The sequence below is a fragment of the Ictalurus punctatus genome, chromosome 29 (genome assembly GCF_001660625.3).
Source record: "Ictalurus punctatus breed USDA103 chromosome 29, Coco_2.0, whole genome shotgun sequence".
NCBI classification, from domain to species: Eukaryota; Metazoa; Chordata; class Actinopteri; order Siluriformes; family Ictaluridae; genus Ictalurus; species Ictalurus punctatus.
In genome coordinates, this window is record NC_030444.2 from 3,162,613 (window position 1) to 3,183,459 (window position 20,847).

Below are 20,847 nucleotides of genomic sequence, written 5' to 3' on the forward strand. Positions count from 1 at the left end.
CATTGTCCTGCTGGAAGGTCCAATGACGCCCAAGCTTCAGCTTCCTCACAGACGGCATGACGTTTGCTCCTAGGATTCCCTGATACTTCAGTGAATCCATCTCGCCTTCCACACGGTGCAGGTTTCCAGTGCCAGAGGATGCAAAGCAGCCCCAGAGCATCGCCGAGCCACCACCATGCTCGACTGTGGACAGAGTGTTCTTTCTTCATTCTCCTTCCTCCAGACATACCGCTGATCCATCGTGCCGAAAAGTTCCAGGTTTGTTTCATCGCTCCACAGAACAGAATTCCAAAACTTCTGTGGCTTATTTATATGATTTTGAGCGACTTCTCTTGTGTGTTTGGGTCAGTAGTGGTGAACATCTTGGAGTTCTGGCATGGAAACCCTAACCCTTACTGTGCTCACTGAAACCTCAGTCTCGCTGCAGGTCTTTTGCAGTCACTCGACGGTTTTGCACAACCTGCCTTCTCAGAAATCTGCTTGCAGCCATCGATCGCTTCCTTTTTCTGCCCCGTCCAGGTATTTCATGCATGTTCTGCCCCTAGCCAGCTCAGGTATTTCATGTGTTCCAGCTCAAGCACACCTGCTGCAACTAATGAAGCCCTTGAATACTTGTGCGTGAGACAACACCTGTTTTGCGTATTTGTGCTGTTGTGAGGGATTCTATTCAGGGGGGTGAATAATTTTGAAACTGGAGGAGTCATTATAAGTCGCATTTTCAGCTGAATTTGGGGAAAACATTTGAAGCGTTCGTGGTGTCGCACTATTTCAATTACGTTTGTTTGATTTGTTCATCGCAAACAGCTGCAAGTCTGTACATTTCCGCAATAAACCTGATTTGCACTGGCGGTCGAGTCATTTTGACTGCAATATTACTGAGCCAAACACACTAGGTCCAATTTGGCATTATTTTATACAGGCTAAATGACTTGGTACTATTAGCAGTGTACTAAAACTGCACTTTCATTTGAAATATAATCACTAAATTCTTTAAAAATCCTTTTTTAAAATTATTTTTTTAAAATTTTGCGATTACGTGTACATCCATTCAACAGTGCATGCTTGAAGCATCATTTTCCATGATTCATCATTAATTATATGCTATGAAAAAATATCCTGTTCACCCCTATGAACAACAGGAAATTGCATCATCTAAAATTTCTGCAGATCATGGGAAGAAGAAAAGTAAGTTCTCTTCATTTGTTGTTCATTTGTAAAAAAAAAAAATAATAATATTGTGATTTTGACTGATGATTTCACCCTAAAAGTACAAACCTGTTACCCAAATTCTAGATTAAAGTAAATTGTTAAAGTAAATGAAAGTTTTTTTTATTATTTAAAAAAAAACCCAACTATTTAATGAAATCATTAGAATGTCCTTAATGTCCATTAATGAAGCATGTTCATTGTATTTCTTAAATTCTGCGTGCTGTTATAGGGACAAAATGAACGAGAGGATGATGTGATGTGATGTGATGTGATACACGTCACACTTTTTATCCGTTTAGACTTACATGTAATGTTGTCGAACGCCCATCAAACTAGCTCCTGTCATCGCTCACATCATAGCGGCGTTACAGCTACGTACAGTCCTTCTCTCAGCTTGACTTGTAAGTTGTTACTATAGAAACGATAATGCGTTAGAACGCGCTCTTTAATATATATAAAACTATGAACGGCTGCTGTTATTGAAAATGACTCAACACCTTCTGCCCAATCAGAATCGAGAATTCAACAGCACCGTGGGGTAAGAACAGTAAAAGAGGTAGAAGGGTGCGAGGGACGAGAGAGGAAAGACCGGCGACTAAAAAGGAAGTTTAATTTGTTTGGATTCAGCAGTACGTTCACATACAAGACTGAACGAATCAGTTTGGAACGTGAAACCGAACTCTGTGTTTCAATCGGATATTTATCTACTGATTATTAAGAAGTACTCGGGATGAATTAAAGGTGTGCATTTGTGTGTGTGTGTGTGTGTGTGTGTGTGTGAAAATCCACACAGAGAGTTTTTCCCGCTTGCGTCTGAGAAGCGTCCTCGGTCATTATCATACGTTACGAGAGCGGCCTCTAGAGGCGAAATAAAAACCATCACTGACTCATTTTGTTGTGTTATTCGAAGTGTTTTTTAAATAAATTTTTTAGATGCCTCGATTTTTATTTGTTATTTGGATGTACTAATTATTAAGAAGTACTCGGGATGAATTAAAGGTGTGAATTTGTGTGTGGTGTGCGTACGAGACCAGAAAGGCTGGTGTCGTTTTTAAATATAGGTCTCGTTTTAATTCTACAGACGGAGAGGGGGGGACAAAAAAAAAAGCAAAAACACAAGAGTTACAGTGTTTATTAAATAAAGACCGTCGACTGTTATCCGAGTCACACTCGTGCATTTTGGTATCGTTTACAAAATCGTCACATTTGTGCCATCGCTGTCTGTTCCGTTAAATTCAAAAGTACATCGTATCAGTTTATAGCTCTAATAGAATTATTTCATATATCGATCTAATAATAAAAAGAGTGCACTAAGCATTCCGCAGAATTCATTTAAATATTTGATGTCATAAAACTAGACAGGTTTACTGGTGCTTTTAAACTCCTTTTAAAATAGCAATAACGACAACAACAACAACAATAACAAAAAAACAAAAAAACATTCACAGAACAATGTTTCAACAGAAGAGATGGAAAGCATAAATAGGATGCAGAGTCGTCTTAATAGGACGTCGGCGTCGGTCTTAATTAGTCATCGTCATCAATATATTTCATATTTGACACATACGTACATTCATTCACAACACAGTGCTTCCTGGTTGGTTGGTGATAAAAGGATCTCACGAGAACAGTGTTGAAAAGGAAAGATAGAGTACACCATTTGTATTATTCACTACCCGTGTGTGTATATGCGTGGACGCACACACACACCCACACACACACACACGGTACAGTGGTGCTTGAAAGTTACACTGTCTACATTTCTGCGTAAATATGGCCTACAACATCATCAGATTTTCACACCAGTCCTAAGAGTAGATAAAGAGAACCCGATTAAACAAACGAGGCGAAAATATTACACTCGATCACAAGAAAATGATCCAGTGATGCATATCTGTAAGCGGTAAAAGTATGTCCATGGGATGGCGATCAGGTGTGCGTGAGCGGTTTAGTTTTTATAGAAAAGTTTTTATTTATTCAAAGTCCCGTGGAAGTGTATTGTTTGAAATCAAGGAGATTTCTGAGGACCAGGATGAATGAATAACCGAGTATAATATTTTCGCCCCGTTTGTTTGATCGGGTTCTCTCCGCCTACTTTTAGCACCCGTGTGAAAATCTGACGATGTTTTCGGTCGTATTTACGCAGAAATGCAGACAATTCTACAGGGTTCACAAACTTTCAAGCGCCCCTTGTACGCGCACACGGGCAGCTGACAGTTAGCATATTCTTGCAAACGACACCTATCCGCTAAATGCACATCAATATTTGCAGAAAAGAAACCATCGATACGTGAATGGCAGAGCACGACATGAGGACGCTGTGATTAGTGAAACTGCACTAAACGGCAGTTTTCGTCCTTCCTCCTATACTGAAGAACCCGAGGTCGTGTCGCTAAGTTAAGCATTCGAGTCCACGTGTAGTGCCCCTAAAAAAAAAAGAAGCTACTAGAATGTAAATGAGCACACATACAACATCGATTAAATATTTTACACCCAGGATGCTCAGTCAAATCAGCGTTTCGGAACCACGACCTAGAAGTTCAGCGTCTCTGACATCATCTTCCACCAATCCATAAGCTCCTCCTTCTCTTCCTCCTTCCGTTCCTCCAAGGACTCCAACTCGAAATCGAGCTGCGACACAGACACGCAGAGTCAGACTCGATGTTTTCTTAGAACAACACGCCCTTATTCCACAGCATTTCTTTTTTATGATGTAACATATACATTCGATCTCATATCCTATATTACAGCAGCTATAAAAAAAAGGCAAGTCTTTCCCTCACTAGCCTCGCTTTCTTTCTCTCCTGAAGTTAATACGACAAAAATTTGATTTAGTTTAATCCTAAGTATTAATTCAGGGTATTAATGTATGATATTTCATGGACTGTTATTGTAAAGTGTTACCATGGCTGGGTATTTAGTGGGCATTAATCGGGCACCTCAGGACATCATTTCAGCTGCCTAATGTACACAATCCATGTTTATTTAAATTAAAAAAAAAACATATATTTCTGACAAGCACAATTTGATCATTCAGCTCTCAGGATAGTGTTTATTTGAGAGGTTTTTGGTTGAAAATCGCACACGCTAATATTCTCTTTTGGTCTAAAGACAGAGACGGGTATCTTTAAAAGTATCTGAGAGTGCTCAACGCGATCATCTCATGCATAGACGGTCTATGATGATGTCTTTGCTGTGTAGAAATGCGAATGCCTTTAGATAGTTAAATAAGCTCGCTCGTATTTGGACATAGTTGTTAGTGGAAAAGCTGTGTGTGTGTGTGTGTGTGTGTGTGGTGTGTGTTTACCCGAACAGCAGGGCTGTGTGGAACAGCCACTTTTTTGGTCACGGTAAGATATCCAGGAGCTGAGGCTGAAACTTTGTAGTTACCAGCATCCAATAGGCGCCAATAATCACCGTCCTTAGCTACAGAAACCGAGAGATGCGTGTCATTTACAATAACATGTATTAATTATAACAGCAATAAGGACTCTAACGGCATCAGAGCACCTCTTGTAACTTTTCAATTTTAATATTTCATTTTTAGTCACAAATTAAAGATCTCACTGCCGCGAGCCAGAACTCTGCAAATGACTCATCGGAGGCCATGGGTCGTATCATTTGGCCAAACGACTTCGTATTTTGTGTACTTCCTGTACGTATCTCAGACTTAACGTAATACGTGGCTTTACAGTTCATGATTTGGAGGGATAAACTCTGTCCAAACTCACTTCAAATAATGCGGGCTAATGTCCGTACGCGTCGTTCTAAGATAACGTGTAACATTATGAATCATCTTCATGCTTAGGTTCCTGTAATGATTTAATACAACTGATTTCTGTAATTTCTGGCTCATTTCAAAACGTAATCGCTTCCACGGCCGCGGAAAAGTCACGGTAGAGCTCAAGAAAAATAACACGTGGCCTTAATAACTAACGTGCGGACAAAATTTATTAAAAAATAACCGCTACATCACCTCAATGGCTCTGTATTTTTGTAATTGGGATTATATTAATAGAACATCTCTGCTGAATTTATCATCTTGCCAGAAAAATAAACGTTTTAAGCGCGCTGCGCTATGTTGCCACTAGATGGCGGTCTTGGCATCATGTTGATTCTGTTGCCATCTTTACAGCTGTCCCAGTACTTTTGTTAATGAATCTGTGTATTTCGTTGTGATTAGCGCCAGTGTGATTTGAAATATGAACGTCTGTAAGGGTGCGTGCGTCCACCTGAGGTAATGTCATGGTCGATGCCCTCCACGGAAATGGAGGCGTTGGAGATGGGATTTCCCTGAAGATCACGCACGAAACCCGTCACGCCACGATGAACCTGAGGAAGGAAACGTGCAGAAGAAACTTTTTCGTTTCGAATACAGAGACAGAAATCTGAATTTTACGTGCCCATATCAGCACACACACACACACAAACACACACACACACCTGTGCGATATAGTTGATGAGGGAGTTGCGGTTCTGGTCCCAGTACATTTTGAGCGTGTTCTCCAGTGGGAACTTGTCGCAGCTCAACTCCAGCGTGATCTCAAAACAGTTACTGCTCAGGTAGTTGAAGTCCTGCATACCTGAGCGAGAAAGAAAAAAAGAAAGGTCATGTGATTTGAGAGGAGTGAGCCCTCCCTCCCTCCCTGTATCTTCTGGGACCGTTGTTTACGGTGATGTAATTACTTTCAATTCTTTCAATAGTTTGACAAAGTAGCTTCAGTGTAGTTAGCTCAATTTTCTTTGTAGCTTGTAGCGTAGCTACTTTCTCAAAAACGATAAGGTGATGTATTTGAGTCTTACAAATTAAGAAATATTAAACATGTCACTAGTGCTGGGTGCTAAGACTGAGATACGTTGGAAAGGTAACGAGCATTTATTATTTATATAAATTTCATACGTTACAGTCCTTCTTGAAATTCTTCCGAGTTGGTCTGTCGTATATATTCGGACTCCGAATTTAGGACCTGGTTGTTTGCAAAAAGATGGCTTCTCTACTCGTTATTCCTGTAAAATCCCTACACTGATAGTCTTAATACCTCGTGATACAATGCTGTTATTTTTGTAGATGTTACAACTTCATTCTCAGTGTTTTTTTAACCGACGGCCATAAAATAGATTTGTAGGAAAAGCATTTATTCGGAGATAAAGAGCGTAAGGAAGAAAACGAGGAAGAAAGGAAAAAAAAAAGTCACTGCAACACTGTAGAGTTAAAAGTGCTGCAAATACAAATGCTGTTGGACATTTTGGTATTATTTCATGATCTTCCTTTATACTACAGGTGTGCATCAGGACCGGGATAACACTGGAACCAACGAAAAGTCCAGCAAAAAGATTGGTCCGACTGATTGGAAAAGGATTGGTCTGATTCTGTCTCCTGGATTGTGTGGGATAGGTTAAACTTTCTGCAGAAGACTGTAGGATTGATATAACTTTCTGCGGGAAAGGGTCGGATTGGTCTAATGTTCTGTGGGAATGGGTGGGATTGGTCACACTGTCTTGTGGGAGTTGATAGGACCGGTTTAACTTTCCGTGGGAGTGCGTGGGATTGGACTAACTTTCTGCAAGTATGAGTTGGATTGGGTTTAACTGTCTGTGGCAGTGGGTGGGATTGGTCTAGCGTTCTTCAGGAACAGGAGGGATTGGTCTAACTTTCTTTGGGAATCAGTGGGATTCGTCGAACCTTCTGTGGAGTTGTGTGGAGCTGGTCTCACTGTCTGCAGGAGTGGGTGGGATTAGTCTAACTGTCGGCAGGAGTGGGTGGGATTAGTCTAACTGTCTGCAGGAGTGGGTGGGATTGGTTTAACTGTCTGCAGGAGTGTGTGGGATTAGTCTAACTGTCTGAAGGAGTGGGTGGGATTAGTCTAACTGTCTGCAGGAGTAGGTGGGATTAGTCTAACTGTCTGTAGGAGTGGGTGGGATTAGTCTAACTGTCTGCAGGAGTGGGTGGGATTAGTCTAACTGTCTGCAGGAGTGGGTGGGATTGGTTTAACTGTCTGTAGGAGTGGGTGGAATTAGTCCAACTGTCTGAAGGAGTGGGTGGGATTAGTGTAACTGTCTGTAGGAGTGGGTGAGATTAGTCTAACTGTCTGAAGGAGTGGGTGGGATTAGTCTACCTGTCTGCAGGAGTGGGTGGGATTAGTCTAACTGTCTGAAGGAGTGGGTGGGATTGGTTTAACTGTCTGAAGGAGTGGGTAGGATTGGTTTAACTGTCTGAAGGAGTGGGTAGGATTGGTTTAACGGTCTGAAGGAGTGGGTGGGATTGGTTTAACTGTCTGAAGGAGTGGGTGGGATTGGTTTAACTGTCTGAAGGAGTGGGTGGGACAGGTCAAACTTTCCACTGGGAGATGGTGGGATTGATAACTTTCTGCAGGAGTGGGTGGAATTTGTCAGAATTCTTTTGGGAGGCGAAGTTGGACCTAAACAGTCTCATGCAGACTGTACCTAACTTTGGGCGTAGTCAGCTAATACAACATGCCCCAAATGTATTGAAAGCTATAATGATTTGTAGTCATGTAGTGTACCTCCAGGCACGCTGTACCAGGCCCCTCCATTGGTGATGCCCTCTTTGAAACTGGAGTCATCATCATTTTTGCGGCACGGTGCTCGATTAGGGTCTGACATCACCGGGTTGTAGCTGGAGTATGCCTTCGCCAAGGTCTTAAACACCAGGTCATCAGGGCTGGCGCTGTACTCGTGAGTAGATCCTGAGGAGCACAAAGACGTGGAGAGATACAGAGAATATTATGCGCTGCAAACATCCACACACTCCGCCGCTGCTTCATCCGCTACTCATTCAGTCCTCCCACCAAGTTAACTGGTATTTCCGTTCTGACGCTCAGGCTTAACAACTGCGTTTATTTTTTTACTAAGGCTCATAAACATGACCGTTAAACAGGTGCTGTTTTGTGGAGCTTGGAAAGGAAACACTTAAGGAGACCAAATGTGTGTGTTTATCTTGCTGAAGGTGAAGTCTGAAACTATCTTTCAGTCACAGAGATTTGACTCAGCCGCCCTTCATTACTACAAATTTTATCATTTTATTTTTTTTTAAATAGTCACTTCCTCTTTGATGGCTTACTCTGATTATACAGACTGGTTTTGGGGCAAATCTGTTAACAAACCAATGCATTCGCATCATATTTGATATGCAAAAAAAGGGCAAACTTTTATCTACAAAGTCTGTGTGCTAAGCGAGTTCAGCTAGCTAAACTAGCAGATTAATGAATGGAAGTCAAGCAAATAATAAGTAAGTAAGGATAAATACCCTGTGACAAATTCAAGCTAGTTTTCTAACTGTTTACTAGCATCTAGCTAATTTCAATCTAGCTACCTAATTAAACACCGCGGCTACTGCTATCCTACTCGTGTCATTCGTCACACATTTGGGCTAGTATGTTAAAAAAATTAGCTAGCCGGCTATCTACGTCAACTAATGTTAAGTGCTTTTTGGCTACTTGGGATGATCTGTATTGATGGATCCTGGTATTTTTACTGAGAGTTACGCTATAGAGATGTTCCTAGATCATTTTAGTAGCATTTTTAACGTAGATTTGAATCATTTAAAGCATTAATGTAAACACATTTAGGAGTACTTAATCCAGCTTGGTCTGATATGCTTGGTAGACCCTCTTTGTTAGCCGGGAATGTTTTTCCAGCTTCTAGCCAAACGTTTAGGTTTTTTCTACCTGCCTTTCTGTTGCGCTGTTTTCTTAAGGTATCTACACTATGACGAGGCATTAATAGAGAGCAGTAATATAGAAAGTGTTCCCTTTCTACCAGCACTTACCACAGATCTGATCTTAACGTCGGTGTAGAAGTTAAGACCAGTTCAGTGTGTTTTCGCAGCTGGTCAGACTAAGCTGGATTTTTCAGCAGGGGTTCTACAGACCTCTATACAAACAACCTTCACTGTGGAAGCTCTGAGGTCGGGGTCAAAATGTGTGTGTCTATGTGTGTGTGTGTGTGTGTGTGTGTGTTCTCGCACCACTTCGGGTTTCGTCGTATGGATAATTGGCCACCACATCTCCTCCATGGAGGTTGGCTGACAGGACAAATGGGATGTCCATAATCCAGTGAATTACTGCCTTCGTCTCAGGAGCGAGCTGCAAAACACACACACACACACACACACACACACACACACACACCATATGCCATCTGTATGCCATCCCAGCTCCAAAAAAACCTGACACCCTTGCCAACACTTCTCCCATATTTTCAAGCTGAGTTTAAGCTAAAAAAACAAACAAAAAAACCCCCCACACGTTTGATTTTACTCCGCAGTAATCCCGAAGCTGACCGCATGAAGAGACACCTCACTTGCGTCTCGTCCTCTCTCACCTTAGCGTTTTCATCTACGGCCTTCTTCATGTTTTTCAGCAGGTGGTTGTTCGCTCCTCCGTCTCTCTCGTTCATGTAGACGATACGGTCCAGGTCCGGAAAGTTCCGGTTCAGATCGATACCCTGAGCGTTGCTACGTCCCACGAACCAGTCCTTCATTTCTCCAGACTAAACACACACACACACACACATTGTCAAATTCCACTATGTCTACAGCTAATCCCCAAAAATTTGTCAATTTTCCTAACTCGTCTAATATTTCCCTGACCATTTTTTACTAACAGGCCAAAAGCGTGTTAACGTCGAAAATAAACAGCACGCCGGCTGAGCTTTCGTTATTGCGGCCTCAGATATTTGTACACTGAAAGATCCCTACATGGTATGAATGCAAGGCTTACCGCATGGCACAGATCACACTGTATGTAGGTGTTATCTGTGTGTTCATGCACTCTGTACGAGCCCTTACCTGTGAGGCGGCTTTCTCAAAGCCGTCGGGGTTCATGGAGGGCATGATGTGGATGCGGGTGGAGTGGATCAGGTTGACGATGGTGTCGTTGCCCTGCTGATACTCATTACACAGATACTGAGCCAGATAGATCAACAGCTCCCTGCCGACCGCTTCATTGCCATGCATGTTCCCAATGTACTTAAATTCAGGCTCACCTACGACACACACACAAAATATGTCCAGTTTTATATACGTATATATGTGTGTGTGATATATATTTATATACATATATATAAATGTCATATGAATGAATTTCATGGCAATACACTCAGCACTGGGATGTCTCCTAAACAACTATATGGTATTATGAATGACAAGACACATTTTAAATGGGACTCGAATGAATAGATTTTTTTTTTTATTTTAAAGTATTAGGCGTTGTTCTTTAGCAAATGGCTGTAGTGTAAGAGGAATAAAGCGCTTTAGGACAAGCTGCATCGCACCACCAGCATGCCCTGTCGTGATTAATTCCTTACCTAATGGATCAGGACGTATTTTGTGTTCATGTCTAATTCGGTTGAGTTTCAGCATGCTGTGTGTATAATTACCGAGCAAGGACTAAGCGTACGTCTGAACTGTCAGAGGATTTACACAGTGTGCGTCAAAATAGCTCTGAAAAACAGGGGCGCAGATGCGCACACACATACACCCACATATAAACACACTCACATATACACACACATTGGAAACAGATGGACAGGCGGCTGTTTAATTGAGCTGCAGCAGCAGGGGTAATACTCTATTTGGGATATATATATATATATATATATATATATATATATATATTTAAATCCCCAGCATGCTGTATATAAATTCGTGGTGCATGCATGATGTGTGTGCAGGTGTGTGTCTCGAAGTAATAGTCAATTCCTGTCAGATTTTTTTTTTTTTTTTAAACATCTGTCTTTGAAGTCCTCTAAAAATAAATTTAAAGCCAACCTCTTGAGCAGATGGTAAAAGTCAAAAAGCATTTCCCAGAGCCGTCCACAGGAAACATCTCTGCGTGTGTGTGTGCGACTGTGACATACACATACATGCACATGGAAAGATGGAGATGTGTGTATTTGTTTTTTTTGTTTACAAGGAGTGGAAATCTCTACGCGCCTCACGATTCAGGGACCCATATGATTGTAAAACAGTTCATTATACATGTTGATTCATCTCAGTTTATGATTTCTGAAGCCTACATTATGGTGGTGGTGGTGGTGGTGGTGGTGGTAGGGGTGGGAGGGCGGGATGGGGATGTTCCACTAGGAAACATCATAATATTTTCATCCAGCGTGAAATAAAGTGGGCGTAATGAATTTTCATTTGGCCAAATGACACTTAGCACAGATATGTGTCAAGATCAGTAGCACGATAAATCACGTTACGACGACGACTGACTGTTACTCAGAGGTTGGACAATGTTTCATTTTTCCCTCTCAGGTAATTGTGATTTTAAATCTCACAATTCTGGGGGGGTTTTCTCGCAATTTTAACATTACCATCTAAACTTCTTAGAACCTGTGCTGAGAGAGAGAGAGAGAGAGAGAGACTGAGAGTGAGAACAAGGAACAGTAATTCAAATCACACGTTTATATTAAAGCGCACCTATTATGGTTTTGAAACGTGTCTAATTTTGTTTTAAAGGTCTCATACGATAGATTTACGTGCATCCGAGCTCTAAAAACACTTTAACGTGCTCATCATTTAAACGCAGCATCACCTTTTTTCCCCAGTGTCACAAACGACTCGTTAAATGATTCGTTCTAAACTCCTCCTTTCAGAGAGCATACTCTGCTGTGATCGGTCAGACGTCCCAGTCTGTTGTGATTGGTCTACCAAGCGGACGATGAAGAGCAGAGGCGGGGCTTTTTGTTACAAACCTACGTAGGTTAGTACAGGAAGTAAAGTCTGGAATCACTAACGACTCGGTTCAGCCGTTCGGAATCGATTCCTTCTTTTAGGACTCGGTAACTCCGTTTGTCCCGCGCTTTGATTTTTGAAACTTTGCAGACTTTTTACATTCACAAACAGCTCTATATATACACTACATGACAGGTAAAAACCCCATGATAGATGCACTTTAAAGTGCACAAGTTCTATCGTTTCTATAGTAACAGCTCACTTAACAGAAACTTGTAACAAATAAAATAACGACGTTGTTATCTGACAAAGAAACACGTCAGAAATGAATCTCGCAGACACCCCGTAACGTTAACCGTAACTGTAAGTGGATAAAAACGACAAAATGTTCATTGTTCATTACTCAATTTAAAAATATACGTTAGCAAATCGTCGTGGTGAAAGAGGAAAAAAACGGTTTGGCCCATGATTCTTTTCCTAAAACAACACGCACCCAAGTACCGTACTTAACAAAAACACAAATAAGTGTGCACGCACATGCACATACACACGCACACACACACACACACATGGTAGGTGAAACCAGGATACACTCACTCTCAAAGAAAATAAACCTCAGAGGAGCAAGCTGGACCGATATCCAACATCTGCCAAACTCATTAACGGAGCTCTGAAAGCACTCTTCATCCCACACACACACCTTTACAGCCACATGTACCAATTACCCTCTCTCGTAGCATCTGGGACTGTTTTACGACCCGGTTTCAGCATTGTGTGTAATGATGCATTTCTATACGTCACCGCGTTCCACTGCGGTTCTGCATGTGAACTTCGGCATACGAACAACAGCATGGACTGTTTTACACACGCATCATAAAACCCAAAACTGGATGCGGCTTTACGTCTTGCCGAAGCCTCTGGGAGCTTTTCATCACAAGCGTCTGAAGTACTAATGTATTACGAGGAAAAAGCAACACTGGGGACTTTTTCCCCCGTTTGTTTAACGTACGTTCTAGTCTTTGTGCTCGAGTCTAAAGCGGCTATTTCGAAATCCTTCCCGCTATGGAATAAGCAGCACCAGAGTGTAGGCTTTGTACTCTTTCTGGCGCCCGTTCCCTGTTTCTGGCCACGATCCCTGTCGACTCTATTCATTCGCTTCACCATTTTATGATTAAAAACACATGACACTCGCTCGCTCAGTCGCAATACACGCGCTGTGGAACAAAAGATGAAGTATGGACTGATCTTAAACTAACAAAAGACTGAAAGGAAAGCTGGAGAGAGAGAGAGAGAGATGGAAAAGGAAAAGGGAGGCGGATTAATCCGCTCTTAGCCTGAACATGTGAGAGAGAAAGAGACAGCGAGAGAAAGAATCTCGTTATATAATGACGAGAAATCTCTCTCCTCTGGCCTTTCCTCTTCGCACTCCTCCGTTCTCTGACATTTCGATTCCGACGTTTATTGAGCTGGAGCTTGAGAGGAGACAGAAACCAGATGGAGGATGATCTCAAGCTCAGAAACGATACAGCTGGCGCTCGCCGTTTCTAACAAAACATCGATCTTTCCACCTGTTCATTTATCCGTCTATCCGTCCATCCATCCGAAAAGTTCATTCGTTATATAAACAGTAAAGAGTCCAGGCTCTGACGCTGGCTTCTCCATGCCTACGTTAACCTAGGACAGAATGCACACAGACACACCAAGAGACTTCATCGGTGACCTGGTTTCTATGGATACTGTGACAAAAGGTGGCGTTTACCTCCAGATAAGAACGCAATGGAAACGCACACAGAGTGCTGAGCCATTACGGAAGTGGACATTAGTGCCATTTGCTTTAGCCGTGAGTCACTACGCCGTTTAACGGCCCTGGGTTCATCACTTTCGCTCCCAGTGTAAAGCTTTTCCACCTCATCGTTGTCTACGTAACATTCACTGAGGAAGAATTCATTCACAGCTCTCGGGCCCTCTCAAGATAACGTTAACCGACGTTAGCATTCATGATGAGTAGCTAGACGTGTGCTTCATTGACGGTGTGCATGTATCATTCCACATTTATCCCCATTTCCATTCATCTCCTTGCAAAAATAGTCAACTTTTTTTTTTTATTTTGCAAGGAAAGGTGAAAACGTTAGCAAACACTCCTTTAGCGCAAGCATCCTTTTGCTAACCGTACAATACAATACAGCTTATCTCTAGTTCATTAAGAGCTAAAATCAGGAGTGAGGACATTTATTATTTTTGTTTGTTCAGCAGTGAGGTGGTCGTCAGAGCTAGACGCTGCTCAGGAGGAATAAAAATCCACACAAACTAGAACATCTGCTAGTTAAGTTAGCATGGCAGCCTAGAGGGGAGTTGTTTCGTATCTGTTTCCATGAAGACGTTTATTTGAAGACGTTTCTGAACGTATGAAGATGTTTCGCGCCGGATTTCTTCGCATTATTACCTCAGCTTACTCCATTAGCACCTTTAGCTTAGCCGTCGTTAGCTCACTGAGATTAGTTAAGCTGGACTTCAACGGGACTCGTGAAATCGTGCTTTTCACCACGGAAAGATTTACAGTGATGTTCGGTGAGTAAACCCTGTTGCTAAGCAACTGGGAAGTATTCTGAGGATAAGCTAAGTGTAAAATGCCTAGCTAGCTAGCTAGCTAGCGCTCAGTCATTCAGTGGCTGTTATGTGAACTGTAGAAACAAGACAACGCCGTTGTGAATATCAGCATTTATTTACATTACTAAGAATAGACACGGTACGACTAAAAATGACGGCACACTTACGTCGAGCTAATTATGTCTACTAATAAAAGATTCAATCGACGCGTCTTGACCCAAATCTGCGGTCGTTCTGAAGAATTTCAAGCTGAACGGATCGCTACACGCAGAACCCGATGCACGCCGCTCAAGCTCGTACGGTCCGAGCAGGAGGTTTCAAAGAATTCTTTAAAACCCAGACATAATCACGTTATTATAGTTAAAACAACACAAGGCGACAACAGTTATCAGCTATCAGGTCCGATCGAGCTGTTCGCCGTCTGCTTTACACGGCTGCTTTCTAGGCATGTGAATCGGTGAACCGAATCGTTTAACAGAATTTCGCAATTTCTCAAAATCACTGTAAACACTCCATTTACTCATCTGAACTATTTTCGAGCTTTCAAGTTAAGCGAATCAAATCATCAGCTAATATCGCCAGCTAATCAGAAAAATGTGTAATAACAACAAGTTTTCTCCCTTTTAAACATGAATATATTCTGCCAATTATTATTATTATTATTATTATTATTATTATTATTATTATTATTATTAGTGTAGCTAATGCCGACATCCAAATTTAAGCCTAACCGTAACCTTGGTAACCAAAAGGAGACTTCAGATTTTGTTAGAAAGGTCATTTTTTTTCTTGTGGGGACATTTGGTCCCAAGCAGGAAGTTAAAACGCATGCGCACACACACACACACACACACACACACACATCTTTAGTGAAGGAGCAGATGTGGCAAATCTCTTTGATTTATTATTAATGAGCGTATGCTGACAGGAAGACATCTCACTCCCCCTAGCTCTCTCTCTCTGTCTCTCTCACTCTCACTCCAAGTTTCTCCTTCCCAATATGTTTTAAAATAAGCCTTTTAGCATTTAAGTAAACAAACTGACTAACTGACATTCATAGCCACTGGAGCGCTCCTTGGTTATACTTAACAGCGGTTCTGCAGAACCATCCTGCTTTCGAACACCAAACTCGCCTCGAGTGTCCGTGGCCCAACAGCTCTATTTACGTCTCATCGGACCACAGAACCCAGCTGCAGTTCCGAGTCGAGCGAAGTCCAGGCGCTTGCTCTCGAGGTTAGATGAAAGAAAAGGCTTTCTGTTTTGTTGCTGGCGTGGACGTGGCGTCTGATTATAGTCTCGCCTCTCTAAACTCCTGACTGTGCATGCCGAGACAAAATACACTCCATCCCAATCAGGTTCATTACAGCTAGGCTCGTAACGTCGGAATTAGTGCCCTAACAGTGCATAAGGGCATTTTCCAGCACGTAGCTCTATATGTTTATAAAGGTCAACTCTATGAATATATACGTTAACACGCTTCAGTTAGGTTTTGTACAGAAATGAATGACAATAATTGCGACACGGTTTTCCAGGTAAGGGTGCCAATAATTCTGGAGCCGCGCATTACAATTACACCGCCGCACGATATGCCTCGCACTGACAATCCATATAAGGGAACCGTTGAAGTCATATGACTGAAGGTTTGGCCGGTATTGCTTAATTATTCATAATGGTCATAATTATTTACCCCCCAAAAGTCCAAAGTCCTGCAGCGTGTAAAAGCCACACGAACACAAATACTAATCCGGCTTTCCAAATAATCACGTGTCCAGTGAAGAAGGCTGAACTAAATAACAAAACCAAGACAATTCGAGTTCTTTGGAGGGATGACTGTATGATCAGGACAGCACCGAGCATGCAGAGATCTCCAGCAACTAATAATGGTTTCAAAATAATAAATAAATAAATAAACAGGAAACGGCACTGTCCTGATTGGTTAATTCTGTTGCTCGGTAGTCTGTTCGTCTATTTGATCCAAATGTAGACTGTGGCATCGTTTGCAACTCATCAGATAAGCGAGAATATGAATGATGCGTTCTCTTCACATGTGGAAGAGCAAGGTGAGGCAGCTAGTTGGATAGATATCACAGGTACGGATCGGTGACTGTCTCCAGGGGCTTAAAAAAAATGATTTAAGATTTCCAAGACCGGCTCAACAATCAGGTCGGTGCTGCTCTGGCCCAGAATCCCGACTGACACTTAGTGAATAATAGGTCCAAAGTAAGAATACGACAATAACAAGGTAGGCGCGTATTAAACTTGTAGACTTGGTTAGTAGGTTGATGATTTTCCGTAACGCTTATCCTAACGCAGGGTCGCGGGGAGCCTGGAGCCTATGGCACACTCTGGACTGGAGGAGGAAACTGGAGTACCCGGAGGAAACCCCTGAAGAACATACAAGCTCCGCAAGGTGGGATTTGAACCCCCGACCCCAGAGGACGCCACTGTACACCCGCCCCCAGCCTCCGCAATACTCACTACGTCAACAGAATGAAAGAATTCGATTTTGATAATACCTCACGTCATGTTACAACCATTTACATTGTGTAGCTCGTGTGTGTGTGTGTGTGTGTGTGTGTGTTTTTTAATAGTTTACACAGTCGGCATGACTCGTAACCAATCAAATGCGATGAAATGAAGTACGTGACGTCTCGCTTTCATTTGTTAAATATGAAGGAATGACTTTTTGACATTTCGTACATGAACGTTATAGCACGATTGCCGTGCAAAACGACGTGAATGAACACATCTGCACTGCACGTGTGTCGAGTTGTGTTGTGTTGTGTTGCAGCCCACGAATAAACATCTGGAATAGTCATAAAATATTACAGGAGAGTGCCTCTGAGCTCTGTGATCAATTATGGAAGTTAAACTAAAAGAGCAATAAGAGCCAACCTTATTAACTTGCTAAAATTAAATCAAATAAAACCATTAACATGTGATGTACCATGCAGGACTGCTTTTTTTGTTTGTTTGTTTGTTTTTGGCAACAAGGTCATTATATGACGCTGAGCTGGTCCGTAGCCCAGGCCGCGCGCGCGGGATCTAAAAAAGGAGGACCAGATGGTTCTGCTAATTCTCCTTCGTTCTGCATCTCACGGCACGGGAGCGCGCACGGCTCATCCATCACACTATAAGCCGATAAATCTCCAAGACAACGAACGGCTATTTCTGCTTCCCCTTAACTGCGGATGTTTAAATCCAGACTGTCAGACGTGTCCGGCGATACACACAGCGCCCAAGACGTTATTTCAAGCTTTTTTCACGCATTACGGAGTAATAAACTAAGCAGTGTGCGTGCGCCAATGCTGGGGAGCCGCGGGTTGCCCGTGGCAACGAGGCGGGGGCGGCTGCAAGTGTGCAAGTGGAAACTCATCTGGTAGCAATAAAAAGCCTCAGTGACTCACGGCTTTACACACACACACACACACACACACACACTCGAGCAAGAACTAATGATAGTGCTATTTCGGAAACAGTCACCCATTTGGTTGAAAGTCTCTCCACACACACACACACACACACACACACACACACACACACAATAAGAAACACCTCAGTTCATTCACCTCAGTGTATGGTTTTGGATACATCATCATTATTATTATTATTAGTAGTAGTAGTAGTAGTAGTAATGAATCTCCAATTCATTCTTAATCCAGAAAGAACCAAACAATAATAATAATAATAATAACAATAATAATAGATAGATAGGCCTACTGAATGCACTTCTTTATGATAATCATGGTGTAGAGGTGTTTATACTATACACATACATATATACTATTTTAGGTTTATGAACGCAGCACATCTACATTAAGCGTAATAACCTCTGCTGAGTAATAAACATGCACCTCGGAGTATCACTTAATGTTTATATGTCAGGGATTTGAACCGGATATCCACACACGCATGCGCTCGAGATATATATATATATATATATATATATATATATATATATATATATATATATATATATATATATATATATATATATATATATATATATAGACACGTAGGTGTGTACTCTCCATGGGAAATTAAGAGCTTATCCTTGTCCCAGCTTGCAAGATGGCGTCTCGTGCGTCTCCGTGCGTCTTAACGCACGCGTAAGGGCTGCGTCCCGAACCGCACCGCACCGACTACTGGTGTACTAGTGTAATATAGGACAGCTGGTTGGATACAGGCCAAGGGTGAGAAGAGAGTGGCTTATGATTTGGTGCGCACCTGCTCGACCCTTTTCACACCATAGTGTCAGTTTCCCTTTAATAATGAATGAAATAATAATAATGGCCAGACGTCAAGACGCAATCAGTGAGTGTCATTACTGATCATCAAATTATCAAAGACAAAACCACACACACACACATGATGTTTCAGAGCTCGAGCTGATGCATAAACACCGTTCGATCACCACGCCTTAGTTATTAACGCTTAATGAATGAGGTTATATGATGTCATAACATTTTGTGCATGGTGGTATAATAAGGCAATGGCGTTCAGTACAGACACTGACCAGGCTCGTGGTCGCCCGGGTTGTCGCTCATCTCCAGCACGAGCAGCTCGCGGCCCTCGAAGCTTTCTCCCACGGTGTAGATGCGCGCGATGGACGGACACTGCAGCCACACGGACACCAGAGCTTTGCGCATCTCCTCGTAGCGGTGATACTCGAACGAGATGTCTCCGCCGTCCATCACCACCGGCGACGCAGCCGCGCGCGCGCCCGGCACCGAAAGCACCGTCACCATCAGCAGCGCGAGCGCCGCCGCGGACAAGCCCGCTGCCTTCATCACTGCTCGTTTGCACCGCGTCTAAATCCGCGTCTCTTTACGCCGCGTCAAAGCCTTCCTTCTCCGCAAGTCCGCCTCTCGTGATCTCTCCAGATCCCTCCTCTACCTCTCAATATCTCTCTCCCTCCCTCTCCCTCCCTCACTGGTGCGTCGTGTCCCGTATGAAACCGCAAAGCTTTGACGCGATGATGATGACGCGCGTGCGCACTCCGCTGCTACCTGTTTAATGGGAACTGGTGCAATTACCCCCCCCAAAAAAAAGAAAGAAAAAAGAAAAAAGTGCTCGTACACACACGCGCCGGCAGGGGGCGCGCCTTCCTCAAAAAATAATAAACTTCGCAGATTACAGGACATTTTAAAAATAAAATAATTTTGACATGTTCAGCATTTTATACTCAGTGTAATATAATATATAAAATGAAATAAGTTTTGAAACATTAAAGAAAGTGTTTTGTCTAAAAAAAAAAGAAAAAAAAGAAAGCACTGCACGGTAAGATAGGCTATGAAAACGAAGAAACATTAAGATTTAAATGTTCTGCTCACACAGTTTTAGGATTAACTACAGTATATTTACAACGTATTTTTTCCCCCTTTAGAGCATATTGATCAGGTAATTCAAGTCAAATTAAATGTATTTGCATAGCACTTTTAACAACGGACACGGTCACAAAGCAGCTTTACAGAAAAACACTACCATTCCAAAGTTTAGAGACACTCGTCCTTTATTTTTATTATTTTTTCGCCAAATTTTAGAATAATAATAAAGTCATCAAAACTCTGGAGTAACACAAATGGAACTATGGGAATTATTCCAAAAGAAATCAAAATAATTTAGTATTTTAGCATCTTCAAAGTAGACACGCTTTTTGCCTAGAATTCCCAGTAATGTATGATTTCTAAACAGTATTAAAGGAGTTCCCTCAGACACTAGGGTGCTATCGGCTGCTTTTCGGAATATCTCTCTCCGAGTCGTCCGTTTAAAAAAATGAAATGAATACATCGGCACGATTATATTTTTGTCTACAACACCGATTTCACACACTTAAATCACACACCTTCAGATCAAAAGGCTTTTAAGATCATGGGAGATATTTCAGTCGGGTGTCCACAAACTTTCGACCACGAGGGTATATACATTTGAAATATATTTAATTTATCCCTAGTGAGCAAGCCAGAGACCACGATGGCAAGGGAAAAACTCCCTGATAGGACATGAAGAAGAAACCTTCAGAGGAACCAGACTCAAAAAGGAACTTCAGGACAGAAAGTGATCCCATGAAACTTTTGTTCACCTCAAAGAAAGCCTTATACATCCTAGGGTAATTGAACAAAACTCTCAAAAGCACATTTTATACGTTCTAAGTCATAAAAACAAAACATACACAATGCCGTCTCTGATTTGTATACGGAAATAAAAACCCCAGACACTGAAAAGTATACGTGTTGTTTACAAAGACTTTCTTTATTTACCTCCTGTTCTTTATTTTGGACTTTCACTTCAACCTCACAAAAATGAAATGTATTGACCGTTTCCAGATTTTT

The 20,847-nt window shown here is 42.0% G+C and overlaps 1 protein-coding gene across 1 annotated transcript; it reads right to left on the minus strand.

The window, feature by feature from the left end:
* Positions 1-2,325: 2,325 nt before the first annotated feature.
* cpe (carboxypeptidase E) lies at positions 2,326-19,414 on the minus strand. The gene is made up of 9 exons (XM_017461389.3): positions 19,032-19,414; positions 10,019-10,215; positions 9,553-9,720; positions 9,197-9,314; positions 7,734-7,916; positions 5,653-5,792; positions 5,442-5,541; positions 4,517-4,635; positions 2,326-3,840 (listed from the first exon to the last, which is right to left on the minus strand). Exons 1-9 carry the CDS (start codon positions 19,303-19,305, stop codon positions 3,742-3,744), a joined length of 1,398 nt encoding a protein of 465 aa, XP_017316878.1. The 5' UTR covers positions 19,306-19,414; the 3' UTR covers positions 2,326-3,741.
* Between the last annotated feature and the right edge of the window lie 1,433 nt (positions 19,415-20,847).

What these genes read in the sequence shown, in the direction of transcription:
- cpe (XM_017461389.3), bottom strand. Translation starts at nt 19,305, where the DNA reads ATGAAGGCAGCGGGCTTGTCCGCGGCGGCGCTCGCGCTGCTGATGGTG. An exon ending in CCGTAGATGAAAACGCTAAG is followed by an intron (nt 9,315 to 9,552) that starts GTGAGAGAGGAC and finishes TGTGTTTTGCAG; the next exon opens with CTCGCTCCTGAGACGAAGGC. An exon ending in ATACGACGAAACCCGAAGTG is followed by an intron (nt 7,917 to 9,196) that starts GTGCGAGAACAC and finishes TGTGCTCCTCAG; the next exon opens with GATCTACTCACGAGTACAGC.